Consider the following 28,000-nt stretch of genomic DNA (forward strand, 5'->3'; position numbering starts at 1 on the left):
CCAGAACTTAAAATATTTCCTCTGTGCCGCCTGGGGAGCAACACGGTACGAAAAAGCAAAGAAAGGTGCAATATTCAATATCTTTCCTGGTGCAGAAAGGGCTCAGGTGCTTCATAAAACTTAGCCCCTCTCAGTGGGATTTAAGCAAGGCACAGGCTTGCTCTAGCCCTTGACACAAAAATAAAATAAAATTGTATTTGAAATCTACAGGCAACCTCCCTGGAAACAAGGAGGTTACCGAGCAGACGGAGATTTGGCACGTTTATTTAAGACCAATGCACCGAGCCTTTTAAAGCTGGCGTGCTGCTACTTGTTAATTTATGGAGAAATAAAGGAAATAACTAATTCACAGGTCAAACTCGGTCTGTGTGCGCGGAACTGGGAGCTTTACCCACGCAGGGGTGTTTACACCCTGCACAGCAGATCCCCGTCTGCTCTGAAGCAAAAAAGCTCCTAGTTATTTGCCTTCTGGTCTACCATGTCCAACTCTTTGCATATAATTTAAACAGACAAGGAAAAGGCAAGTAGAAAAAGAACAGAAACTCAGGGAAATCAACAACCTTGGGTGCAGAATCCAGCCCCCCCCAAAAAAGGCATTTTGTATAATTAAAGCATGTTACTACAATTAAATTCAAGTGCTCTGAACCCTTGAAAATTCGGCTCCTGAGCACTCCTACGTGATCCCTGAGTTTTCATCGGCTGTTTTCTACAGGAGCCCAACCATGCACACGTGCAATGTTCAAAAACAAATAGAGAAGAGGGGGAAAAAAAAAAAAAAAAAAAAAAAAGACAAAGTCTTCTCTACCGGCGATTCAGACTACTAGTGTCATACACCTGGTTTTCAGCAGTGGCACTAAGCCTAAACAATGATCAACGCAGGCCAGGAAGGAAAAAAAAAAACCCAGAAATCTAGTGTGCACCTCCTGTTTCAGCTGTGAATTCAGACATCCCCATGAATCCTCATTATCAGACCCATGTAAGCTGATCTGGCACAAGAGAAAAGAATGAGGAAGGAAAATCAAGGGTCTCCTTTTCCAACACTGCGTCTCCATCAGCAACGGGTTAGTAACCAGTCAACCTGAAGTGGCAGCCTGGGACGTTGTAACATGCAAGCCCGAGGAGGGAAGGAGTGGTAGAGACTAGAATTTAAAGCTGTTTGGCTCCTAGTCCTAATTTTAACAGAACGAGCCGCCCCTCTGGCATGTGAGCCATCTAAAATGCTAGGCGCTGTTATAAAGTTTTGTATTAATAAAGGCAGTTTTCAGAAAATTGTATTTTTTGCAACAGCAACTCCACTAACTCCATGGAGTTGCGTTTTCAATCTGTGACTCTGTGTCAGGCTAAAGCTTTCTTTTGAAGAGTGAAGAAAGAAATCTTTTGGGGATTCACTCAAGTTTTCCTCGATTTCTTTTTTGCCCTTACACCCCCCACCTCCTCCTAAGGCCTCACCCCCTCCCGCGTGCCACAAACGCCTGAAATAATGCGAAAACACCACTTACGCCATCATGATCACGCTGAAATCTAGCCAGTTCCAGGGGTCGCGGAGGAAAGTAAAGCCGTCTATACAGAAACCTCTCGCAATAATTTTCACAAGTGATTCAAACGTATAAATACCAGTGAATGTATACCTGTTAGGAGGGAGAGAGAGATGTGCTGAGACGTTTGTAGAAATGCGAAGAAAAGAGACAAATTACAAACGTTTTTGCATGATGAATTACAAACGGTAGCTAAACAAAGCGGCTATTTAAGATGATTTGTATGCGTGCGAATGTAAACGTGAGCAAGAGCAGGTTGCTCGATAGAAGCAAACCAACATTCTGTGAGATGCTGAAGAAAAAACGTTACTTACTCCACATTCTTCGACCATTCGGGTGGGTTACTAAAAGTCATGAATACACAGTTGGTCAAAATAGTGCACATAATGATCATGCTAAATACTGTGGAACAAAGTCAAGGATCAAAGGGACACTCGGGTGGCTTTTTACATCACCTTACAGCTCCCTAAAGATCACTGAACTGCCATAAAATTCATAAATTCAACAATTTCCAGTCTATCCCCTGTGGACTACAAATAAGAGCCAAGACGCTTCCAGCAGTCACAGGAAATAAGACGGAGGTGACTGTATATAAATAGTATTTTTACATCACCGTTCAATTTATTTTAGATTTTCTGGGGTGTCTTAGCAATTCAAAAAAAATCCCATGCCTTGATGAAAACATCTCCCCAATTAATCCCCGTCTATTCAGTAGCATCAAATATACCGTCTGCTAATACATCCAGCAGGAGAGCAGCGCTGCGATCCGTGGGCACCCAGGATTTTTCTGGGAGAAAATCCCATGAATATTTCTGAACATCTTTGCCCCCCTCCCTGGGCGCTCAGCACCTCGTGTGTCACATTCCCAGATGGAAGGTGCTGGACCAACTGGTTTGAGGAGCGTTGCAGGGACAGCGCGATTTCAGAATTTAAAGCCAGTGTGGATTTTAACTACTGGATTATTAGCAGGATGGGGAAATCCAGGGTCAGAACCAAAGCTGGTTTGATTCCCAGAACTTTTTGAGCAGACTCAGATGGATCTTCGGTCAAGACCCAAGATCCACCGGCAGATCTGCATCTCCCAGCTGCATCCTGGCACATCCAGAGGGGAGGAAAGCCTACGAGAAATAACACACGAGCCAAAGAAAACATTCCCAGCCCTCAGTTCCCCAGGCGACTTTGAAAAGATGGAAAAGCTTTTTTCTTCATATGCCATGCAGGAAGCTTAGAGGAGCCTCTAAAACAACAAACAAAGGTGTTTTCATTTTAGAGTCGCTTCCTAAAAATAAATAAATAGAGGGCAAAGCAGCTCAGTCAATATATTACTGTTGGGTTGGGTTTTCCTCTCCTAAGGACACATGCCAACGATGACTCCGAAGCTCTCAGAGCTGTCGGAAGCCCGGCAGCGGAACATTCTAGAACAGCCTTGCCATTAGAAGGAAGTTTGAGGGATGCCAAAAGAGCAAGGAATCAGTCAGCCCCTAATTAACACACAAGGTATCTTTGGCTCCTTCTCCAGCTAATAATTTTATTTCACCTTTTTAGCAGCTAGATCGAGCTCAACTCCTCTTCACTAAGCGTAACCTTAAATCGTACCTGTCCCAAAATTTATGAATGCACTGATGGAAAAACGGGCACGGACAGGTACGATTTAGCAGGGAGAATAAATAAAAGTTTTCTTGGTTGGATGTACCTATTTGAATGAATTTTTCTCATTCAAAAAAAACCACATTTTAGCGGCCAGCCCAGCTTCCCCAGGCTGTAATTCAGACCCGCTATTTGAACCGAGCAGGCAGACAACCGCCGAGAGATTTTTCCACCAACACACAAAGGTGAAAAGAACTCCCGTCATCAAAAGGATATGAATGTATCAAAATTTTAATAGCTATTCTTCTAAACAGATTAAAAGGACTTAAAATGTACAAGGCAGGTGTGGCACTAAATCGGAAGAGTGTTTTCCCTCTGTTTAGTACTACAAAGGTCTGTGGAGAAACAAAGAAAGAGAGAGAGAGAGAGTTAATGCATGAAAATCAAAGCATGAATTGTACAAAAAAAGACGAACTTCCATGGTTAAAAAATAGCATTTTCTGCCTTTTTTTTTTTTTTTTTTTCTGAAGGATTATCTCCTTTCTGAAATTCCCATTAGGGTAAAACATACCTACTGGTACATCATGAATAATTCTACTCAAAACTATCAATTTTCCCAGACACCTCAGAGGAGCAGAAGCAAAATCTCCCATCCCAGAGCGCACGGTGCCAGGGTGGAAGCGCTGTCACCCCTATCTAACAGCTAAGAAACGAGGCCCAAAGCAACTCAGGACCACAAATTCAGGAGCAGAATTGGCAGCTGAACCCAGGGTGGCTGCCACTGCCCGAGAGCATCTTTACGGCACTGCGTCGGCATAGCCAGTGGCTCCTTCCCAAACCTCGCTAACAGCTACCGCCAGCCACCGCGCTTTTTTACATGGGAGCATCTCACCGGCAAAGAAAGACGGGACAGGTGAGCAGCAAGAAAACGTCACGGTGGAGCCCCCCCCCCCCCCCCCCCAGCAGACACAAGTCAGACACCCATCACCCCCAGTTTTGAGCCCATTCCACATTGCTGCGCCAGCTCCAGAATCACGCGCTCTCGGTGCCTTTTAATTAGCAAGATGTTAAGTTTTTCTACTTTCTGCGGAAACCTGTGGAATGAATCATGGAAACGTGAGGCAGGACTGATCTCAGCTCTCCATCCCCAGCTTGAAAATACAGACCCGCTCTTTCATCTCCCCGCTAGTGAACACACATCTCAAAAAGCACTGGGAGAATCACCCACAGCCATCTGGCGAGGCAAAATTAGAACCGTGGTTGCTTCATACCAGCACACTCCATGCACCTACCGCTCGAAGAAAAAAAAAAAAAAAGGGAAAGAAAATAAACGAAAAAGAAAAAAAGAAAAGCAATTTGTGTGCACTGAAAAGCCAAAGCTTTTTCCCTGGCACCATTCTCCCATTCCCTCTGGGATGCTGCAGCATCGGCGAGGCAGGATGAAACCCAGGGGGGTGCGGGGGGATAGAGCAAAGCCGGACTCGCCGCAGGCTCACTCCCCAGCACCAGCCCACCGTTTGGCACAGCCCCCAGCCTCCCGGAGTCCGACACAAGGGAATCCACGAGGGCTTTCTGCCAACGCAGTCACTGTGCTTCCCCAGGAGACTCACTCTTCTGAAATTTGTCATTTCCCTCCTAGGAAGTGAAACAACGTCTTCGAGCTCGTTTGGCTCAATTAGACCATTGAGCAGTAAATTATTTGAAAAGGAAATCAAAATGAGACTGTGGTTCAGCTCCGAGAAAGATTAGTTAGCGTAACCACTAATGCATCTCGCAACAAAAGCACTTTAAAGATAACCCTGGACAGCTCTGAAACTGCAGCATCAAGCATTTATGAACAGATTACCTTGGCATCTAATAATATGCTAAAAGGCTGTTAAGGTTTTCAAAAGTGTGGATTACAGAGTGGTCAAGATTCTAAGAACCAGCTGTCTCTCCTTCCCAGACACCACAAACTTTCCGGGACTCACATAACATTAATTTTAAAATCTTTTCTATCACCATCCCCTGTGGCGGCTTCGGAGCAGGATCCCCATCGCGCTGGGGTGCTCATGGGCTTCGGTCGCGTCCTTAAGCACAACACGGAGCTCTCAGCTCTCCCACATCTTTTTGAAGCCCTGACATCCCTGCCATGACCGTGCTGCACAGTGTCCAGCTCGCCTTGTGCCCATGTAAAGGCAGAAATTCCCTCCCAAAGCCCAGGCGGTGCTTCTGGGAGGTGGCTCCGTTTTATGGTGCCTCCATTTCCACACGGGGGGAAAAGATCTCTGGCCAGGAGCCCCCTGGTTTGCTCAGATCCAGCTCAGCCAGCAGCAAAACCATCCTGCCGAGACGTAACCCAGCGCGGAGCTTGGAGCGGTACTGGAAGAGCCAGGCTCAACTGGAGAAGGAAGACACAAAGCCCTCAGCATGGAGGGTCCCAGCTGGTGGCCTGGGCACACTGGATGGCTTACAAGGGAACACAACGTTTCCAAGGGCTCTTTCACCAGGATCAACCCCGAATTTTGGCATTCCCTGTTGTTTTCACCCAACGATCAGGGCAGCTGCCTCCCAGCCCTGGACTCCACGTGCTGCTGGCCAGCTCAGCCCTTTGTCTGGGATGGGACCTCACCTAAGGCAGCTCTGTGTTTTCCCTTCCATGCTTTGCCTGGCTTTCTCTTTCTAGACCATAATGAGTGTTGGAATTATCCCTCTCTATCAAGCCCAACAACCGCCACACCACTAAGGTCCCAGTACATCCCAGTCTGCTCATCAATTCCAAGATCCGTGGCTCTGGTTCTCCCGCGTACCTGATAAAATCCTGGGTAAAACTCCGCTTGGCCTCCTCAATAGAAAGAAAAGCACAAAAGCCAAAAAGCATTTGGCAATTTCAAACCTTAATCTGAAGGGGGGGGGGGTTCTTGATGCTGTTGACATATTAAATCTCCATTTCAAAATGGCTGCACGCTCTTAAAACGTTCGCTGGTTTGGGTCCAAGAACATCCTTAAGCCCTTTTTAAGATCTCGAAAGGCAGAGACAGGGATACCTGGCAAAAGGCATTTTGCAGCCGCTCACGGAGAGAAAAAAGTCCGGCTGAACTTTCCAGAGTCTCTGTTTGTTGGTAAAAAGTGGCAAAAAAGGCTCCGTCCACGTCGGTTTTCCAAATGTTGGCTGGGAACCTGCGCTTTGCAGAAGCCTTGGAAATAGCTCTTGTAGAAAAAGAAAAGAGAACACAAAAAAGGGAAGTCTTCTCTAAACCCATCGGCAAAACTCCAGCAGGACAGAACTGACCAAGGCATGGCAAGAAGCATCCCGGTCACACGAGGGTTTAAACCGCTCCTGCTTCACGCAGGTTTTGCATTAAGCAATTCTGTAACGGCGGAGAAGCGAGGAGGAGTGGGCAGGAGACTGAAGAAGAAAAGAGCTTTACCACCAGCCTCAGAACATATGGAACCAGGTTCCTACGGCAGCAGCATGACGACTACCTTACTCCCGATGTTAAGCAAGTTTCTGACGACACCCTGAGCAAGCTACTTCCACGCAGCTATTTCCAAAACGAATTTCCAGGGAACGCTGGCACCCTGGAGGCTGGAAAAGTCTATACGGAATTAAACGTCAATGCAAAAATTTTTTTCGAGTCCGTTTTGGCTCACAGAGGTGTACTGCCTCGAACAGAAACCACATTATTTACTTTTCCATCCCCTAAAAAAGGGGACAAGTTTATTCTGGCTTAGTGGCTTCATCTTCAGCACTGAAAAGCTTACGGGGAAAAAAAAAGTACCTGCCGCATTTTGCTGTTGTTTTAACCTCGTTTCAAGCCCAACATCGGAAAAACCCTTGACATTTTCTGAAATCATTCAATAAAACACTCCTGAAAGATGTCTTCTAGAAAACAGATATTGCTTAAGACGCAATACTGAGGAACCGATCTGGATTTAAGCCTTAAGGACATCACGATCTGCAAGCGCAAGGAAATTCATTCCGCCTCGGATGTGGAAACAATCCTCCTGTTTTCCACTGGTCACCAGTGGGCTGCGGCTGTGGAGGCGACCGCAGCAGAGACCCTCTGGCCTGCTGGTCCGTGCCGTGCTCGGCACACCCTGGCCGTGGCAGGGAAGCCCTACGTGCCACGGCGTTACACCTTGCCTCCCATCCAACAGCCAGAAAGGAGCGGAGAAGATTAAGGGATTACAGTCCCGTTTCTTCATTCCATCCTGACAGCAGGGAGGGTGGAGGAAGGGCACGCTCCCTTTTCCCTTTAAGCCTACTGGAAAGATGGAGTGGAAGAAAAAAAAACAACATTAAACGCGCAAGACCTGGAAAAGGTCTTTATTTTTGCTTCTTTTGGCAAAGGCATTGCTTTTGGAAATAAAAGGCTAATTTCTGAGATGGTCCCGATTCTCCCCTCTGTTTCAGTGACTTCAAATGCAAAACCCATGAACGGCGTCAGGACCTTGTCTTACGGAAGCCAGGAGCCACGAGTCCCTGACGCACATGCTAGAGCCAGCCATGCCTCCCGCCGGCCGCCCTCGCATCCCTGCCATCATCCCAGGTCCAGGCAGCCAAGGTGACATTCTGGACCGGGAGGGCCCATTTCCAAACCCTGCATGTGACTTGACGGAGTTGCAAGTCACTCCGCTGGCACGTACAGGCGAGAAGGATCCTCAGGTGCTCAGCAGCAAGCTATAGGTGACCTCCAGACAAGCCCACTAGATCTACAGCCAGCCCTCTACCACCGCAGGGTTGATTTTTCCATTGCCATCCATCCACCTAAGCTTATATATCATCTCAACTCCCAGAATATTCAGGGATCTTCTACTGCCTCGCCAACGGAGCCATCGTCGGAGTGCTACCACCGTTACCCGGTGCTGTAGCAAGCGGGAGATTCATACCGAGTGAAATGGAAGTTACTCGAGGAAAACGGTCCCAACCTGGGAAAAGTCATGTTCAGTGGGGAAAAAAAAAGGCAGGCAGTTGTTTAGTAGGAGCGCTAGCCTAGGCCGTAAATGGAAAAGAAGGAAAAAGGGGCTCAAAAAATGGAAAAGCATTAAAAAAATAGAAATACTAATAAGGCTGCAGAAATAAAAGAGGGTGATGGTCCCCACCTCTTGCTTAAGCCAACACCAAAGGAAGACGCAACTACAAGGCAACCAGCTGCTCTGCTGTCATTGCTAGGGATGCTTAGATCGGTGCCTTTCCTCAATTTTGTTTGCACACAGAAGCTCATGCACCTGTCTTTTGTTGGGTTTTTTAAAAAAATTTAAATGTTCCAGGTTTCCACAACAAATATCACGGGCAAGTATTGCTTCTGCCACATGCTTCAGGCCAGGAATTGGAAGGCAATTCCTATTTGCAAAAGAAAGATTCATGAAAAAATTCTCCCTGGTACTTACCTAAAAGCAAAAAGGAGCTAAATTAGCTCCCAAATCTGCTATCTGCGAGCAAACGGACATCCCTAAGAGTCACTACTCCCATTTTGCAAAATCAAACAGAGCAAAGAGAAGCAGCTCGGACAAAACCATTGCTTGCAGGGCACAGAACCCAGGAATTTTGACGCCCTCTGTACCACAGGTCCCTTTCTAGGTCACACTGTTTCTCCTTTCAATATCAGTTACCAGGCCACTGGGAAGTTCAGCTTCTCAGTTCAAACGCAGTTTCAGTTTTCTTAGATCAACCAAGAGCACCGCGTCCTACCGCAAGGAAAAGCCACCAGCTGATGTGTTCCTACGCACGCTTTACGTCCAGCTTTAAAAGAAAAGACTTATGATGCAAAGCCTTCTGGCAAATGCTGGAGAGAGGGGGGGGAGAGAAAAAAAAATTCTTGGAAAAATGCCCATGATTCAAGCAGATTCACAGTTCCCGATGATTCAGAGAAGGGGCCTTTTTTAATGGCCTTAAAAAAAAAAATTATTTGCGGGAAGTCACTGCCTATTTGAAGCAGCAAAGAAGTAGCACGCACCTAAACTATCGTCGTACTGAAGGGGATGAAAAGAAAGAGGCGGTGAAACGCTAACCCAGTGTTTATGGGAAGAGTGAGGCTCTTTGCACACGAACAGCATGTCCGAGGCTGGTGGGGTTGTGCCAGTTGGTGTCCCATCTCCAGAACCTTCCTCTCCATCACTTGGCAGCTCCGCCTGGCAGCACACTGGCCGAAGGATCCTGTTGGAACGCACAGCGCCCTTCTGCAGACATGGCAGATGCCTTTGACACCGGGCACGTGCCTTATTTTTCTCAAAAAATGATTTATTCCATGCTGGGAGGGAAATAGGGAGAGGGATGGAGCTAACGGGGTTCCCCTCTGCCTCCTGCTTCAGGTGAGACGTTGAGACAACCAAGGAGCCTCTGCCCAGCGCTCCAGGACACGGCAGCACCCACCGCCCTCTCAGCACCACTCTCCTACCTCCGCTGGGAAAAATACGGCCCGATTCTCCCGCACACGCTGTCCCTTCAACCACACGAGCACCACGAGAGCACCAAACACTCCCACTCGGATTTGCAGCAACATTTCACAGCACCTCCTTTGCTCAGGCGCAATCAACAGGGTTGATGCTGGGAACTGCTCTTCAGCCACGCGCCTCCTCCTCGCGGCCTGCCCGCGCCACAACCAGGCAACACTGGATTTGTTTGATCAAAAGAAAATATTTCTTTAATGAAGAGAAGATATTTCTGAGGGATAATGTAAGCCATCTTCTCACTGGCAACCTCAGGTGTCAATGCTCTTCCGTAAGTAGAACATCCACCTGGACACCACCGATCCGCCTGGCATTCCACACGTACACAAGCACCGTATTTCGAAGCCCTGTGCCGAGCTGGTACCAGTACTCCCAGCACCACCAACACAACAAATAAGCATTAAACTCCCTAATGCAAACGCAGAAAAGAACAATCAGTTATACCCAACGCAGGCAGCAAATTCGGTTGATTCCACGCAAATAACACCCTGCCAGTCACAGAATCGCTTCTGAGTGCGACAAGGAACGTCTGCCCCAACACGAAGGCAGAAAATGTTTTGTTCCCTGTGCCAAGTTGCTGATTTGACGTGACTGCCCGAGTTCTGAATGGTCACATCACAACTGCTGTCACATCCGCAGTCAAACCTCCAGCTTCTCAAGTGGCACAGCCAAGCCCGGAGTCAGAGCCGGTAATTATCTCAGCTTATCCAAATTAAAGTTCTAGCAAAGAAAACAATGAAATTAAACAGTAGAAACAAGCCATGGCTTTAAGTCATCTAGCCTTCGAAGAAAACCAATGATCATGCTCTTTCTTATTTCACCAGCAGAAGACCCCTCCCCTCCAATTCCAGCACGGCGTTTGCTTGCTCACCACTTCCCTCATGACACCATTTCTTTACACACCCACAAACGCCTCCCGCCCTATCACCTTAATTCCACAGACAAATATTTTTAAAAATAAAAATTATGAAGACGAAAGCGGCTTAATTAGTTCATCTCACTTCTTTTTGGGGCATGATTCCACGTCCGGCTGGTTCGTAACGATAAAATTCAGACTAAATTCCATGCAAGTAATGAAATACACACAGTTAAAACCGTTATGGTTACCTCTCCATTAAATTCTTCTTATTGCCCTCACGGTTAAAATCGGCACATTAGCACAACTTTATCTATTTTTAATTTCCAGACCTTGTTCTCCCAACACCATCCAAGCAGGTGCTTAAAGGTTGATCTCTATTAAACCTCAAAGAAAAATACAGAACACACAAAGCAAACAAGCCCCATCCAAAGACTCCACTCTTTGTCTTCTACTCAAACCATACCCAAACCTGAAATTTCCTAAGAAAAAGGCGGTTTAGCGACTTCTTTCTTGCAGACTCACTTTCTGGGTCATATAATAAGGGTCAAAGTCCTCCAGCGGTACAGCAACCAGGCCTTTGGGGATGTCCCCGTAGATGAAAGGCAAATTCTTCCCCGCCTCAAGGTCACTGTTTGGTTTTGGTTTGCTGTCTTCATCGTCATCCCGGTGGCTGCTGTCTTGCTTCGACCGCTGCTTCCTTTTCAATTCTGCGATGTGTTTCTCAATGTTAGCCAGAGACTCCGGAGTGAAGGGTTTAAAACTATCAGGGCCCGGTGGTGCGAGCAGCCGTGCTGCCATCTTTTCATCCTGCAGCAGCTTCTTTAGTGATGTTGCACCCCGGACAGGTCAGCTCTGCAGGGGAGCAAAGAGCACAGGCAGAACAAAGTCAGTCACTGCACGCACAGGCAGACAAGCAAGCGGCACCCGAGAGCCAAAAGCAACGCCGCGCTTGGCGTCCTCGGACCCCCAGCACAAGCTACGGCAGATGCACATCGGGGCTGGACCTGCCCATCACCCCACACACATCGGCCAGGTTCTCCGCAGCACCCCTGGCTCTGCAACACCCACCCTGTGCTGGGTGCCCCCTGGGTGCCCCCCCGCCACCCACCCAGACTACAGAACCCATTCAGAGAAGCAACTTTAGCACAAAAAAAGTGTTTTCCTGCAAAACTGAGTCTACCGGGCATTGCTCTCCAGCAACCTGGTTATTAGCCAAAAATTCCAAGTGGGATGCGATCGCAGGGTGAGGATGAGGTGTTCAGCCTCGGGACACATGTCCCCCCCCGCTACCAGCGAGGCATGCGGCGCGGTGATGCTGCAGCACCGCACAACGGAACAGGGATGCGGGGCTGGGCTCACGGGAGAGCGCGGCGACCAACACGCGCGGAACACGCCGACTTCTTTTAAAGAACCCACACGCTCCTTCGTGTCCTATCGGATATTACTGCAGCTAAGGAGAAATTTCCTTAATGACTTCGGTGTGCGTGGGACTAGGTGTGCCAGGGAGCACCTTGAGCGCTTCTGGAGGCAGCACCAAGACCCTGGTGGGCCCTGCTTCTACGCCGCATCTCAGCTACGGGATGTCACATCTCACCCTTTCGTTTAACATTTATCTAATTAGCAGGGGGGTTCCACTCATTTCAGGCCCTACGAGTGAAATAATGTCAAAAGACAAGTCTGACAGTAATTCCTGAAAGTTAAGGTTCTAGAATACCACGGGTTAGATGCAGAGTTGTCTTTGCATCAGATGCAACGTAAAGGTCAGATGCAAACGCCAACGTAAAAATCAGACGTAAACGTAAAAAAATAATAATAAAAAATGCAAAAGCGCTTGTCCACAATAAAAAGGAAAGGGAAGCAGACGAGGCACAGCCAAGGGAACCCTCACAGAGCTTCCAACCCACCAAGGAGCATGGGCTTCTGACAGGATTTTACACTGTCCCCACAAAGGAGCGGAGCTGAGCGGATGCTCGCTTCCCTGAATCCAGCCGCCTACAAACCCTCTGCAGCTCCGCACCTGGTGCCAAGCTCTCTCTCGAGAACCAGCAGCAAGAATATATTGCATTTCTGAGCTCCTGGTACCTCTTTCAAGCTTTTCCACACTCCAGGAAGAGGCCAAGAGAGGAGAGGAATTCCAGCAACCCTGCACTGATGCAATGGCACTGCAGTACTGCAGGCTGGAATACAACCCAGCCCCAGCACGGCTTGGCACTTTGGGGAGCAACCAAACACCAAAGTGGCAATGAATTCCAGAGGAAAGGCAAAATAACCACTGGAATACAGCACAGAAACACGATCAGGTCCCTTTAAAGTAAGGAAAAAAAAAAAAGAGCATCAGGAAGGTCAGTTTAAGCCAACACGCACAGAGCATCAAAATATGTATTAAAGGTTTGGGATCTCCAAAAGCAGAACGACTTTCAAATTCCTTGAAAACTATGATACGGGACGGCATGGTTAAAATTCAGGTATTTCAGCACAGGGTTTGCCACCAACGGTCTGCACAGCCCCAGGCTTTGGAGACTGTGCTGTATGCACATGGGAAAAGCTCCCAGGAGCCAGAGACATCATGGGAATGATGTCCTGCTCCCATCCATACCGATGAGCTGGGAGACATTCCTCAACCTCAGCAACCGGCACACTCCGAACCCAAGAACCACAACCTTCCATGGACTGCAGCAGACTTCATCAATAAATACAGCACAGAAATAAGAGTCCTTTTTTTTAAGACTACCTGGAGATGCCAGCCTTTAATACAGCACCTGGGGTATTTCCAAAAAAATAAAACCAAGTAATACCTGTGATATTTAAAAAAAAAACAACAACCCAAATAATACCTGGGGTATTTAATAAAAGCACAAATCAAATAATACCTTGGTAATTAAAAAAAAAAAAAACAACACCAAACAAATAATACCTAGGGTATTTTAAAAAAGAAGTCAAATAATACCCAAGGTATTTAAAAAAAAAAAACCAAAAAACAAATACCTGGGGTATTTCCAAAAATACCCAAATAATACCTGGGGCTTTTCCAAAAGCCAGACCACCCAGTGCAAACTGTCCCTCCAAGCCACTTCCCATTATTCCTTGCTTGGCTCCAGCCCCGGCACTGCCATTTACACGCATCCCCAGGGCTCCAATTCACCAGCACATCCAAAGCTGCGCCACACGTGTAGGACTTCATGATGCATCTGTCTCAGGTTTTATTTTGGAAAGCCAAAAAAACTTAAGGATACATCTCCCTCCTGTAACTCCACGGGTTGGGATTCTTTTCATATGAACTTGGACCAGGTTATTTCTAGAGTAATCCAATAAAAACTCAAAAAAGGTGGCAAAAAGGGGAATGAAAAGCCAGTATCTTGGTCACGTTATCTCTAGAAACATCACAGAATAGCCTGCTGATATTAAAGAAAATTAATTTATTCTATTCTTGCAGCATTTGCATGCATTTAATTACCAAATTTCCCACATACTGTGAAACTATATAGCAGCATTGGGGATGTGGTCTAATTGAATGGCACAGATAAATATGTAAGGCCTGAATTTAGAAACCAAAGTAGCTCAGGGACACAGCATTTAAAAAAAAAAAAAAAAAAAAAAAAAAAAAAGGAAAAAAAACGAAGGCACAAATGAACGCCTGATTTGTATGCACAATTACACAACCGGCAACTGGAAGCAACCAACTAATCTACTAAGTGGGTATTTAAAAAAAAAAAAAAAAAAAAAAAAAAAAGACACGAACCAAAACCAATTTAAAAAAACAAACCAAAATAACCTAAAAAACCAGCACATGTCCTCAGTTGCACATCACAGTGGTTTTGCAAAGATCCGGACCATTAATAAATCACGAGACGCTTTGATGCGACAGCGATAAAGCAGGTGAGCAGCCTGCCTCGCCGCGTACTCCACGCTGTTCCGCTGCCCCACTCTCGGCAGCAGCTGCTCTTGTTTCAACGTGGTACTTACTCGTGGGGCTGATGCGATGCTCACTTAATATCCACATTTAACAGCACCCCGCGGCTTTCCCTCCCTGCAAAGTTCTTCCCTGCCCGGACACTTTGTTTGTTTTCCCCGTTAATTATCCCATAGTAAGATAATGGACAAAATTAGGATGTAACCTGAAAGGATGGGAATGGAAATATTCATCTAATTCCTTAACTCAGACCTGTATATTGGGTTTTAAATCTTTGCTAGCCCAGCATCACATGTCCTTACGATGCCAAGCCACACTTTGCAGCTCCAACAGCCAGCCCATAACCTTTGCTCAGCACACACATACCTAACTACCCGTGATAGTTCAGACAGCTAGTTTTATTTAAAAAAAAACAAAACAAAACTAAACCACACAGACCAACAGTCTGGAATAGAGCCCCACTGAGACCCACAGCATCCCACAACCGACGTGCCCACAGCAAGGAGCAGCGGTTAAAGGTGGGTGTGTGGGGGAGTCCAGTCGATGTAAAACAGTGAGAATAACCAGGATTTCCACTTTTAGGATTTACTGTTTTTCTCAGTAGGAAGAAAGACTCAATGAAAAAAAAATTTCACGTGAGGACACAATAATATTTCCTAAACATCTATTCAGCATTCACCAAGGAGGGGTTTTGTTGTGTTCATTGGGAAAATGAAGTTTAGACTGCAGGAATGTCTGCTAAAAAAAAAAAAATTAAAAAAGAAAAACAGCAAAAGAATTCCCCCAAACCAGCCACACAGAATGAGGGTGCCAGCACATCTACTTTTTGGGTGAGTTCAGGCTCCAGTCTGCCTATTTTGGAAAAATTTTCTGCTGTAGAAGCCCGTGTACGAAGCAGAACCAAGAACTGGTGTTCACTCCTTCCCCTTGCTGCGTGTTTCAATTAGTTATTAAAGGGTATTCAAAAAGCAGCAAGTATTCTCTAATTATTTTTTTTTAATAAACCTACTACTTCAAGACCTTTGCTAAAATTAATCATTATCCACATGTTGATGGAATGAAAAAATATTAAACTATCATCATCTTGGAGATGTCAGGATTCAAGTGGAAAAGTTTCTCCGCAGAGAGCTAGAAAGGGAAAATCATTTGTCCAAGGTCACCTGGAAATCAGTGGCGGAACTGGAAGCGGATCACAAGCACTGGGACTCTCCCAGGCTCCAGTCCCGTTAATAAGGGGCTGTAGGTAAGAGCCTCCGCCCAGGCATCGGACACGCTCCGCACTCCGCGCTGCCAACTCCACACCTGGGACCGCTCCTCTGCCTCACCAGTACCAGTTCTCCAAGAGCGCTGCGCCTCATCCTCATCTCCATCAATAAAGATGCTTCCACACTGGCCCATCTGGGCTGCTGAAGCACAGCAGGAGCCGTTCGGCTCTTCCTTCCACCAAAAACCTTGTCAATTCTATTTTACAACTGAGTATAGTCATCCGAGGATATAATGAAATTGGTAAACGCTAGAATTTATTTTGGTTCTTCATGCGGTTCTTCGACCTCTAACAAGAAAAACTTTTTGAAAATTGTGATGAAGACTCCCTGCCCAGGTGGAGTCGAAGAAGAGGGTGGGTGCTTGGCCCATCCATGGCTAATGGCATCAGGAACGACCCAGAGACTTCTGGGGAGGCAGGAATTCATCCAGACACCTGGAGTTTGGTGCACAGAACCCCCTGGGACCAGCTTGTGTATTTACACACACATTTTTCCAAGATCCAAGATTTTACACCCATAAAAATGCTGTACTGAGGTGCCTGGTTACTAAGACTTAATTATTTTTTCTGAATGTTCCCAGCAGTCCATTTACTGGTACATTATGAAATATTCCAATAAATTATTCAAGCTGATTGTCCAAATAAATTAAAAAACACTTTTGAGGCAATATCTTTCCTTTAACACATTTCTTCAGTTACTAATTTTCCAGATTCAAGCATTCACAGCAAGGCTTTGAGTTCCTTTGAGAGTGATCCCTTCTCTCCCAATTTCCATCTCACCCACACAGACACACGCAGGGTTGGGGCAAGAAAGGAAAACCCAGTGTTGATGAACAGCCCCCTGAAATTCTACCTAAAAAGCTTCGAGCCAAACCGAAATAGCCACGCATGAGAAAATCCGGGGCTGGAAATGGCCTTCAGAAGAACTCACCCATCTTCTCCATCTGCAGTAAATCCTGCGTGTCTAAAACCAGCCAATTTTATGAATGAAAAGGTGCAGCAACACAACCGGCCGAGACGCGGGAGGAACCTTCCCTTAGAAAAGCTCTCCTGTCACATTGGATGCTATAAGGTGGAAGGAGAAGGAAATATTTTCACTTTCAAGCAGTATTTATTTTTGTCTTGTGGGGTGTTTTTCCCAGCCTTTGTAAAACATCACAGAAGTTTCCTGGCCACTCGCCTCGGAGCAGAGCTCAAGGGCAGGCTCCGGACAGGGCAGGAAAGTGATGCTCTAGAACAGCAGCAGCAGGACTGAACCTGAACACACACTCCCCTCCAAAGGTAAAAAAAAAAATGAACAGAAACGTAGGGAGGAGCAAGCAAAAGCAACAGAAAAATATTAGAAAACAATATTAATATTTAAAGACGCTTTAATACAAAGTTTCTCAAAACTAAAGATCTAGTACTGTCAGCTTTTTTAATCCCTACCAGTAGCGGCATGACTTCTGTAATATCGCTCAGTAAGTTACAAGAACTAAAAATATCTAACCCCAGCCCTCCCGGTCCCTGTTCCCATCACTCCGTGCTGACTGGCATTTACCACCAACCTCCCATAGGAACTTGGGGGTTCACCCAGACCAACCAAGATCTTCAGCTTGCCCTTTGTAAAGCCCAACTCCTGAACCCAGAGTTGTTCAAAATACTTCTTGGGTAAATTTAATCCCTTGTTCAATTCCTGCAGCCTACCAGCGACCCATGAAATAGGAGCGAGGTAACAGTTATCCTATATGGTAATTCTGGATTCATTTAATGTTGTGGAGCCCTCCAATGGTACGATTACAAATGGTAGAAAGATGGACAAATACGAAAAGGAGGAGAATAAATAACCCTCCTTCTATTTCTCTGCTCTTACACAACACAGATCCCAGAATTTCTGCAATGTTCTGGAATACAACCTGTGCAGGTTTTGCGCTTGCCTGAGTTACACTGCCTTCATCCTGTCACCCCCATCCAATTACACAAAAATCCCCCTCTCCTAATGGCAGCTACTCCTAGTTGCCTTAACGTTCCCGTCCTGCTACAGATTTCACCTGCCAGTTACTACAAAGTTCCTCTCCTGCTGAAAATGCCATTGAAACAGGAGAATTCCTTGTTCAACCCCACGTTTCTAGAGCACTTTCCCACTCCAGTGAGATGCGTCTCACGCTGAAGGGCCTGTGGATCACTCAAGGCACATTAAATCACTCAGGTCTATTATTAAATCCACAAATGGCCTAAGAGATGAGGTATCCAGCTCCGCAACTTCACAACTATAATGCCCGGCTCCTCTGGGTAAGGGTCAGGCTCCTTAGAACTGGTCTGATTCTGAACAATATCGAGCATGGACACCTCTTGGGAAGTCAACACGCCTGGAAATAAAGAAAACTTTTTATTATTCCGGTCTTCGGAATAACAATATTCTTGTCTAGCGTTAAGTTATAGAAACAATGTGGTCTGGGCATGCCCTTACCCATGGAAAGAAAACAGTTGTGTGCTTAGCCACAGAAAGAAAAGTTGAGGTGCTGAGAGAAGATCTGTAAGTGATGCGTGATGAGCTTCGGCTGCTCTTGTTGAAGCATCCTTCCTCAAAACCCAGCACTGGGAACGTCACCACAATGGCCAAGGAGAGCGGGATGCTGCCAGTGAGCCCCAACAAGCTGTAGGAGCCCCTGACCCCAAGCAGCACCTCCTCCCTCAGGAGCCAAAGCACGCCTGGCACGCAGAAAAGGAGCAACCGCAGGCAGGGATATTTTACTTAGTTTTAAAAATCCTAGGGGGGTTCTAGTAAAAATAAGGAACAGTGTACTTATCAAGAGAAAAGAGAGAAAGGAGATGGATTTAGCCATTTTCAGTATTTTCTGCTCCCTACCTGTCCAGCAACAAAGGTTTTATTCACGTAACTTTAAGGTCACTACCTGTAAAGTTCATGATGTGTCATACGCTGTTCCACAATGAAAAATATTACTGCTGCTTTTTTTTTTTTTTTTTTTAATTTAAATCCTTCTGGAATTAACTGCTCAGATATTTTATAACCTCCTCATAGCTACCTTTCTGCTAGCACAGGAGCAGTATGAGTAACACGGAACGGGATTTTTAGGTCTTAAATAGCAAGAGTTTTGCCTTTTGAAAGGGCTGGTTTCAGAAAGGTGCAATTTCATCATTTTGCTACAGGTCAGCCCCTGCCGGCTACTCTGCCTGCTTAAAATATCCCGTATGCTGACATGCTCCATTAGGCAGGAATAACGCTGTGCAGCAGGGTAAGGCCGAGGGAAGAGAAGGCAGAAGTCCTCAAACTTGGGAACAGCCAGCCTTTCGGAAGACAGAAGACCCTGCAAAGTGTTGGAAGTCAAGTCCGGAGTCTGAGCTAATGCCAAGGAGGATTTTGAATCCTGCAGCAGCGAGCCACCCCTCCTCCACCACATCCTCCAGCTCCGCCACCATCCACTCCGGGAGTAACAGGACATCAGGGGAAAGCCTGAACGTTTAATTCTTTCTGAACCCCACTAAATCAAAGCCAATGATGCCAAGCTCTCCCCCTTACAACCACAAGCCATCCCACGCAACCTCCTCCCCGCGGTTCCTTCAATTATTTTCCCCGTACTGGTTCCCAGCTCCAGTGCTTTTGTTTTGTTATTTTACCGCACCTTCTTTAATCCAAACCATTGCTTTGAACACAAGAATAAATGATCGATTCCAGTGTATTTGTTGATGTCAATGGCAGCTGCAGCTGCTCGGGGAGGAAGGCGATCAATAGTGAATGGGAACCATGTGACCGCATGGACACGGCATGGCCCAGCGTCACATACAGCCTCTCCAGCCATTGAAAAATAGTAAGTATCAATTGATATGTAAAGCCACGTCACATCATTCTAACGAAAAAGTACACTAAACAAGCCCAGCAAGTCCACAAATGAACGCAGACATAACGACGAAGGGAAGGAAGAATACATGGTGACTTTAGATTTTCAAGCGACTTCAGGCAACACCGGCTCGGCTTCTGTTTTATTTCACCTCCTTTAACTGAGAACGAAAATACATCCGTGCTCAATTTCCCGCAACACGCAACCTCTTTACTGTTAGAAACTCTGCTCACAAAATATTCACGTAATTACACTTGTTTCGCCGAGCAGTACAGTATCCATACCATGATCCAGATACAAGCCATCCGCCCCAGCTTATATAACTGGTTAAACTGTAATAGGTCCAGGTCCTTGTCACCCGGGATGAACGGCACTGGAAAAGTGTTGAAATAAGCAAAGGAGGATCACGGAGCCCTCCAGTCACATTAATTATTTTATTTAAACACAACTGAAGCTAAGGATGGGGACCTCTTGCCACACAGGGATGGAAAGCACAACCAGCCTGGCACCACGCACTGCCCCTTTGCTCATGGCTCTGACACACATTAACTCCTCCATCGCTGCGCAGCGCCCGCGGCTACGTGTAGGTTACACGCAGCTTCACCAACTAGACGTAACAGCACCCAGCACCAGGATGGGGTGTGATGTCCCCCCCACCCCACTTTGAGCTGTCTGCTTCTGCACCCACTGCCGTGCAGGCACGTGGCACTCAACCCCCGTGGGGAGGGGTCTGAGGGGAGCCAGTGGGGCTGTCACTGGGGCTGCCCCCCTGCATGTGCCACCAGCACTGCCACCGGCGCTGCCCCCCGCATACCCCACCGGGGCTGCCACTGGCACTGCCCCCTGCATGCTGCCATCGGGGCACCCTCCGGGGCATCCTCTTGTGTGCCACCATCGGGGCGCCCACCAGCACACCCCACCGGTGCGCCCACTGGGGCGCCCACCAGCACACCCCACCGGTGCGCCCACCAGGGCGCCCACCAGCACACCCCACTGGTGCGCCCACCAGGGCTCCCACCAGCCACCCCAGTGGGCTCCCACCTGAACATCCCACTGAGGTTCTCTCTGCACACCCTGTTGCCCCCCCGCCCCTGCATACCCCACTGGAGCTCCCCCCTGGCACGCCCCATCGGGGTTCCCCCCCACACACCACCACTGGGGCTCCCCCTGCACGCCCCATCGGGGTGCCCACCAGCCTGCCGCCTGCCCTGCATCACAATCTCTTCTTAGAGGAGCATCCATCACAAACACGGAAAAATAAGCATCCCTGTGCAAGAACGCTTCCAGGCCCTCTCCATCCAGACTGGAGCCACCACCCGTGGGAAACCACTGCCATACAGCTCCCTTCCCTTTTTGCCTCTAAAGAGATGAGGAGGGGGCAACGTGGCTCCCCCAACACCCTCGCTCTTCAAAATTAAACCTTCCCCAGTGTGAAACGAGGACATACAGGTCATGGGTCCCCACTGGGGGTGGAACGCTGCAGTGTTGCAAGGACCATGTTCCATGTCTACACATGGCAGAGGCACAACCCGCGCCCCATCAGCTGACACCACCCCCGCCCCCGCCAGCTCCTGGAGGACCCCCCGAAGGTCCCCTGGAAATCCAGCAGTGACCAACCAGCCACAGCTGGGATCCACCTCCAAAATCCAGCTCAGGCCCTTGGGAGAAGCCGAGCTCCAGCTCACACACACTCCCCTTTCCCATCAGACTTTTAGACTTTACCTCGGATCATCTGCAGCTACTGCCGTGGAGCATCTCCTCCAGCTTCCCCACCCCCACATCAGCTGGGCATAATTTGCACCAGAAAGGGGGGAGAGGGGGGGAGGGGAAGAAGACACCCAGATTTTGCCTAGAAAAAGCTTGGGAATGTGCAATTCCTTCTCCAGAGGAAGGGAAATGTAAAGCACATCTGCCGGGCACGGGGGGAGGATGCAGGAGTGTGACGGTGATGCCAACATCTGGGTCAGCCTGGTACCTCAAAGCCGCCCCACGCATCGCCCCCCCAAAACTGTCCTCCAACTTCCCCCCCTCCCCCCGCCCCAAACAGCGGGAGGCCGAGCAGGAGGGGGAAGGGGGTGGCAGGGGGCTGCCCGGCTCTGCAGCTAGGGCTGAGGGGGTGGCTGCCCCAAGACCCCCCCAAGGAGCCCTCCTCTGCTCCCCCCCCAATGCAGACAAAGAGCACAGCCGCCGGTACGGGGCCTGGAGAAGGGCCTCGAGTGGGTGGGGAGGGTGGCCCGCCGCTGCGGGCTGAGCGGGGGCGCACAGGGGGGCTCGCCCCCACCCCCACCCCACCTCGGGAACGCTGACCCGAGGCCGGCTGGAGGTCTGGCGACCCCCCTCCCCCACGGGGCTGGGGGCCCCCGGCTGCAGTGGGGTGCGGGGGGAGCGGGAAGGGGCGGCTGGAGCTTCGCCCACCCGCGGCAGGGGCCGCCCCGGAGCCCCCGGGCTGCTGCTGGGGCGCGGGGGGCGGCGGGGGAGAGGGGGGGACAGCACCCCCGCACCCCCTCCCTGAGCGCAGGGTTGGGCATCCAGCGGGGCCAACTCTCCTCCGAGGGGTGAGGAGGGGGAAGGCTCCAGGCCCCCCCCCCCCCGCCTGCAGCCCCCCGCCGCTGGAAGGGGCGGATTTGGGGCAGGGGGCTACCCCAGCCCCCCCGCAGCTGCACCAGCCGTGCCTCCCCACGCGAGCCCAGGACATCGCTCTGCGGCAAACCCCCGCCCGCGGCGGGGGGGACGGGGGGAAGAGTGTGGTGGTGGTGCTGCTGCTGGGGGGGGGGGGAGGGATATATGAATTAAAAAAAAAAATAAGAAGAAGAATCCGGGGAGCAAAAAGACCCCCGGCACGGGCCCCGCGCCGGGGCTGTCACTTACTGTGGCCGCTGCACTAGCGCGTCTCCCGCAAGGCGTTGCTGGACTGCGGAGGTGGGGGAGCTGCAGGAGGAACTGCGGTTGTCGCCATCTTGGTGCGCTGCCTGCGCTGCCCCCCCCCCCCCCCCCCCCGCCTGCCCTCCCCCCTCCCCACCCCCCCCTCCCCGCACGGCGCGCCGGCCCCTGCCCACCGCCAGGGGGCGGGGGGAGCGCGCCCAAACGCCCGTGCGCGCCCCCGCCGGGGAGCCCTGGCCCCCCTGACCAACCCCCCCGGCCAACCCTACCTTGGGAGGGGGGGGGACCGGCCCGAAGCCCCCCCGGCCCCGCCGCAGAGCGTTAAGCACGGCTGGCAGCCAGCGCCTACCGCGATCAGTCGCGATAGCGGCAACTATCGCGGTTCCGGTGGAAAAAACCCCGCGCGGTTGGCGATGCAGCGGGCCTGGGCGGGGGGGGGGGGCTGTGGCTCTGGAACAACAAATAACAACGACCGCCAAACTTTTAAGCCAACAAAGCTTCACTCATTAGGACCGACCTCGCAATTAAGCGCAGAAGCCCCGTGATGAACACCGAGAGCGTGGCCCGGGCAGGTGTCACCGCCACAGCAAACCCAAAACTTTGGAGCAGCCAAACACTTTTTCCTATTCTTTTTTTTTTTTTCCCTTCATACTTCCAAAGGCCACGCACATCACAGAATGTGTCGCCACAAAGAGCTCCGTGGCCTCCACCCTGGATTAGCTGGAAACAGGAAGATTTTACATTTTCATAAATGTATACGCCGTACGTGCCGTGATGCTCTTTGTCCGGCAGATCCAGGCACTGTACTGGCTTCTTCCCTCTAATTGCCACTGGGGCCAATGGTTTTCTTCTCACCAGGCCTTCCTCAGCGCCTGGCAGGTTTCTTGGGGAGCTGTGGAGCTCCCCCATGCCCAGCAGCTCACCAGAGAGCTGGAACTCTCCCCTGGAATATCGTCCTCACCTACAAGCCTGTCATACACGCAGATTTTCATTCTCCCCAGGAAAACAGTGATTAACAGCGCTAATGATCAACCCAAGTTACCTTCTTCAGTTAAGAGACGATGACTCCTCCTCCTTTATACACAGAATTTATACCTATTAACATTATGCCTATTAATTTATGATGGCAATCTTAGGATCACTTTTTATAGTGACATAGTTCCTGCTCTTCCTAAGGCTCTGCCTCTGTTGCTGAAAGAACAACCCGAAACACCGTACTAGGCTGCTGCTTTAGGAAAACAAAACCAAAACAAACAAAATCCACCTTGCAGAAATGTCCTCTTCGCTGAATTTTCAATCTTTGTCCTCTGAGCAAAGCTTTTGGAGTTGTGTGCTGAGCAGACAAGCTAGGGACACAGCGCTGTGCTGGAGAACTCATTTATCTTGCTTTAGAAATGACACAGGAACTAAATCTGCCCTCACTTTACATCGCTGACTTTTATGGGACTACCTTACTGTAACACAAGGGCAGGCGCAACCTAAAAAATGTAGATATCTCAAGCCCTAACTAATCAAAAGCACTTAGATTAAATAAACTGCTACAGAAAGCTGCAGAGTCTGAGAAATTTTCAGTCCAAACTGGACTTTCGTTGGCTTGATCGTCCTGCAGATGTGAAATCAGCAGAACTAAACCTACTGAAATACAGGAAAAAACAATCCACTGATAACAAACTGCTGAGAAACAGGGCAGTATCTCCCAAATAGAGAGTGTTTGTGTCCAAACATCAAAGTTAGGTCACACAACACCCGAAAAAATACCTTCCTTACATAGGTGTGGGTGCTAGCAGGGTGAAGCACCCAGAGCTGCACCCAGGCAGCGCTGCTGGCAGTGGCCACAGGGATGGAGATGCAGGAGCACACCCAGGCTTCCAACTAGGGCACCCACAGAGCTGCTGGGAACCGTGGGCACACGGGTCCCTCTGGGGCGGGCTGCGCACCAGAAATACTTTCAAGGACATTCGGGGGCCCCCAGGGTGTTATTACGGTTTGTGTAAGATATCTTTAAGCAAGGCGCTTAAAGAAATAAATAGGTCAACGCCCTCAGAGCTTGAACGGTGATAACAAAACAAAAAAAAAAAGTTCCTAATCGACCAGAGTCATCCTAGCACAGCCTAGGAGAGGCTCTATCTCAGACGGGAGGCACGAAGCTCCGCACAGTCCCCACACGGAGTTACGCATCCGTGGATTGCCCTCTCCACCCTTCTGATCAGCCAGGACTGATCTGGTTCGTTATCCCGATCCAGGTCGATAGGGAATCTTCAGAAAACGCGTGTACACAGAGTCTGAAATTATTTCCAAAATATTCCTTCCTTGTAAAGCAGATAAATACTACAGCTCCTGTTAATGGTTTTGCTTGCCTATAAGCAAAAAAAAAACACCAGAAAAACCCACGATAAAACTCCTCCTTAGGTTAAAAGAGAACAAAACTACCCAGAACTCGGGCAACAGAAATTCTGTAATCCTCCCTCTGAACAGTAACTACCTGGTGCTGTGCTGTCTCTTTAAGAAGCACACAGCTGCTCAGTAAAAAAAAAAAAAAAAAAAAAATCCAAGCTGCTTGATAAGGATACTGCCTTTTCCTTATTCCATCATCACAGCTCTTGCTTCTCCCTTCACCTTCGGTGTGGTGACCTCCGAATTGCCTCGTCAGTTCGCAGGCTTTGCAGAGTATGTCACACAGGCGCCTCTGCAAAGCACACGGGGTGTCTGTGTGTCGGTGACCACGTCCCTTTGCTGTGACAGGCACCGGGCAAGCCCAGGGAGGCTAAACCAAAGTGGAGTAGCTGGAAGGACCATGGAATTTAAACATATTACATGTGGAGAGCCAGAGGGATTGCTATAGCCTGAAAGATTTCTACATGGTGGGTGCAATCCTTCTGTTATACAAGTGTCCGGGGTTCTTAGGCAAGCTCTGTAGCACCTATAAGATGAGCGTGTACCTGAGGGGGTACCTAAAGCTGCAGGTTGCTGGGAGAGGGGAGAGACGTGGGGAGAGCCCCCCATTGCAGCTCAGGGCTGCGATGATGCAGCAGTCAGCAAAACCCAACAGCAAACGAACTCGCGAGGTGTGGACGGGGCGTTTCTCCCTGCTGGCAGGCTCCGAGCAGGCAGGCTGCGAGCTTTCCGATTCAACCCGCTGCTCACGCGTTTCCGTAGAGGCGACGGATTCAAAGCCAGCCACACACTAAGGAGCAAAGGCAGCCCCGCACGCTGGTGCTGCGCTCCCCGCTCAAGGTGCTGCCTCTTTAAGAAGGCGCTTGGCACCCGGCCAGACAGACGGGCCAGACAGACGGACACGTACGCATCCGGTTCAGAGGTGGCACTGGCAGCAGCGACGCGAGCAGGGCGTGCGTGACAAGCTGCCAGCTCCAAGGATGCTGCTCGGCATCTTCCTCCAGCGATGCATGCAGCTCCTCCTCCTGCCCCTCCACGCACTCGCCTGCCTGGGCTTATGGGACTCCTTCTATAAGAAAGTCTTCCCATATGTCATGGCGAAGGTGACGCTCATCTACAACCGTAAGGTCTACAGGCAAAAACAAGAGCTGTTCAGCAACCTAAGAAAATTTGCAGGCCCTTCGGGGCAGCTCACGTTGCTGGAAATCGGCACAGGCACCGGCACCAATTTCTCGTTCTACCCAGCGGGCTGCCGGCTGACCTGCACCGACCCCAATCCGCATTTCCAAAAGTTCCTTCTCAAGAGCCTCTCGGAGAACCGGCACCTTCAGCTTGAACGTTCAGTGGTTGCTTCTGGCGAGGATCTGCATCAAATACCGGACGGCGCCATGGACGTGGTGGTGTGCACCTTAGTGCTGTGCTCTGTGACCAACATCCAGAAAGTCCTGCTGGAGGTTTTGCGGGTGCTTAGGCTGGTAAGCGGGGGCAGCGCGGGGGAGATGGGGGATGCTGATTTGTGTGCCAAGCAGGCAGGAGGTCTGGAGGCCCAGCACACCGCTGTGATTGCCTGGGCAAATGAGAGACGCAGCTACTCAACCCAGCATCCCGGCTCCTGCGCTTGCAGTTGGGCAAGCTGCAAAAACTCCAAGGCTAAAGCTGTTTCAGAAACAAAGAGTAAAATAAACCAAAACCAAACCCACCACTAAAAAACTCCAAAACACAACCCAGGAGGTGCTGGGAGCTAGGAGGAGGAGGAGGAGGAGGAGGAGCAGGAGCAGAGCGGTACTGGATGAGCAGGATTTACTGCAGTACGATGTGGAATATGGGGAGGGAAGCAGGAAGAAATGTGCAGTGTAACACCAGCAATCATTAACAATTTCAGTACATAGTTGCCATGTGTTTTCTCTAGCGATACTCTTATCTTTAAAACTTACCCAGCTAAGCAGGTATTTTCATTATAATCTAGGGTGATGCTTGTAAAATGCCACATTTACATACCGCTTGTCTTCTACATGCACTCTTTTTTTCTCAGAATAACTGGGAAGAGTTAAACTTAACACAAATCCTATCCACACAGGGGAGCTAAATCTGTGTAGCTGGTCAGTCTCCATGCGTAAATGAGACTTCAGCCCTGCACATGGCAGAAACCCCAATTAGTTCCTCCAGGCAATCTTGCACACTCTTACAAAGCAAAACCAGGGAAGAGGGAATAAGATCATCCCCAACACACTCCACTAAGTAGGGGAAGGAGACATCAGGTCTGAACTTTTGACTTCTCTATTTGGCTCCACTGAACAAGTTTCACGGGAAAGATTTGCTTACAATACAGATTTGCTTTTTATCTGTTATTTACAAACATGGAAAGACATCGAGCAGATGCGATCAAAGTTACAATTAAACATCAATAGCATTCACGAGACCGACAACAACAGAACTATTACGTAGCACAGATACCGACTGTAGCCCCTCTCCCGCCCTGGGACATGAGATTTCTACTTGCTAAAGCTAACTGGCATTAGATTATAAACATTAAGAAATAAACTCTTTTCCTTCCTGGTATGTAGAGTAAGCAAACTGTTTATGCACATTTCTGAGACGAGCAAAAACTGAAACACAAGGAGGTTGGTTTGTCCAAGCTCATGCACAGCAGAGACAAAAACCTGGTGGCAGTGGTTCCTGCTGTCACATGATTCTGCCTCTTGCACAATCCTCACCCAGTAACAGCCACCATCTTCCACAAAACCGCAAAGTCCACAAACGGAGGGACTTTTAGAGACCTCCCTGTTCAAAACAACCCTGACTTTAGCATGCCTAACATCTAGGAAAGGAGGCTGGTCTTCAAGAGAGGTGATAAAAGGCACCAAAAAAGGTTTTATCACTTTAAAAAGGTGAAAAAAAAAAAAAAAAGTGTTTACCAAGATGGAAAAGATCAAATACTGCATACAGAGGTCAACAGTCCTAAGTCCTTTTTTTTTTTTTTTTTTTTTTTTTTTATGGCACTGTTTTCTAGGGTGGAGCTTTCTACTTCTTGGAGCACGTGGCTGCAGATCATTCCAGTTGGACCTACTTTTGGCAAAAGGTCTGTGACCCGGTCTGGAAGTATTTTGGAGATGGGTGTTCCCTGAGCAGAGAGACACAGAAGGAGCTGGAGAAAACTAATTTCTCAGAACTGAATTTGAGGCGCATTCGTGTCAAACCTTACTGGATTCCTACTAGTCCTCATATCATTGGGTATGCAGTGAAATAAATGACCAGGAGCCCTGCGGGGCCTCCCTTCAGTACTCCTTTTGTGCTTTATAG

General features: G+C 48.9%; 2 protein-coding genes across 5 annotated transcripts in view; one reads left to right on the forward strand and one right to left on the reverse strand.

Moving 5' to 3' along the window:
• The window catches only part of SCN8A (sodium voltage-gated channel alpha subunit 8), a 55,625-nt gene extending 33,207 nt beyond the window's left edge, over nt 1–22,418 (reverse strand). For 2 of the 4 annotated variants that reach the window (XM_080368802.1, XM_080368800.1), the window contains exons 1-5: nt 22,295–22,417; nt 10,936–11,265; nt 3,398–3,517; nt 1,850–1,938; nt 1,500–1,628 (exon numbers count right to left, since the gene is read on the reverse strand). In XM_080368802.1, coding sequence (XP_080224928.1) covers nt 1,500–1,628; nt 1,850–1,938; nt 3,398–3,517; nt 10,936–11,211 — 614 coding nt within the window. In that variant the 5' untranslated portion in view covers nt 11,212–11,265; nt 22,295–22,417. Of the gene's footprint in view, nt 1–1,499; nt 1,629–1,849; nt 1,939–3,397; nt 3,518–10,935; nt 11,266–22,294 lie in introns of those variants that run through there. The other 2 variants (XM_080368801.1, XM_080368803.1) reach the window with 2 other exon arrangements.
• A 96-nt stretch (nt 22,419–22,514) lies between these two features.
• On the forward strand, nt 22,515–27,981 carry LOC308055158 (thiol S-methyltransferase TMT1A-like). Its single transcript, XM_080368831.1, has 2 exons — nt 22,515–26,175; nt 27,711–27,981. Exons 1-2 carry the CDS (start codon nt 25,681–25,683, stop codon nt 27,945–27,947), a joined length of 732 nt encoding a protein of 243 aa, XP_080224957.1. The 5' UTR covers nt 22,515–25,680; the 3' UTR covers nt 27,948–27,981.
• Nucleotides 27,982–28,000: the final 19 nt, after the last annotated feature.

This window comes from Falco punctatus (assembly GCF_963210335.1).
Source record: "Falco punctatus genome assembly, chromosome: 18".
Lineage (NCBI taxonomy): Eukaryota > Metazoa > Chordata > Aves > Falconiformes > Falconidae > Falco > Falco punctatus.

Bases quoted from the DNA above. Each gene is read 5' to 3' on its own strand.
- LOC308055158 (XM_080368831.1), top strand. From the start codon at position 25,681: ATGCTGCTCGGCATCTTCCTCCAGCGATGCATGCAGCTCCTCCTCCTG. The intron at 26,176-27,710 runs GTAAGCGGGGGC...ACTGTTTTCTAG, and splicing joins TTTTGCGGGTGCTTAGGCTG to GGTGGAGCTTTCTACTTCTT.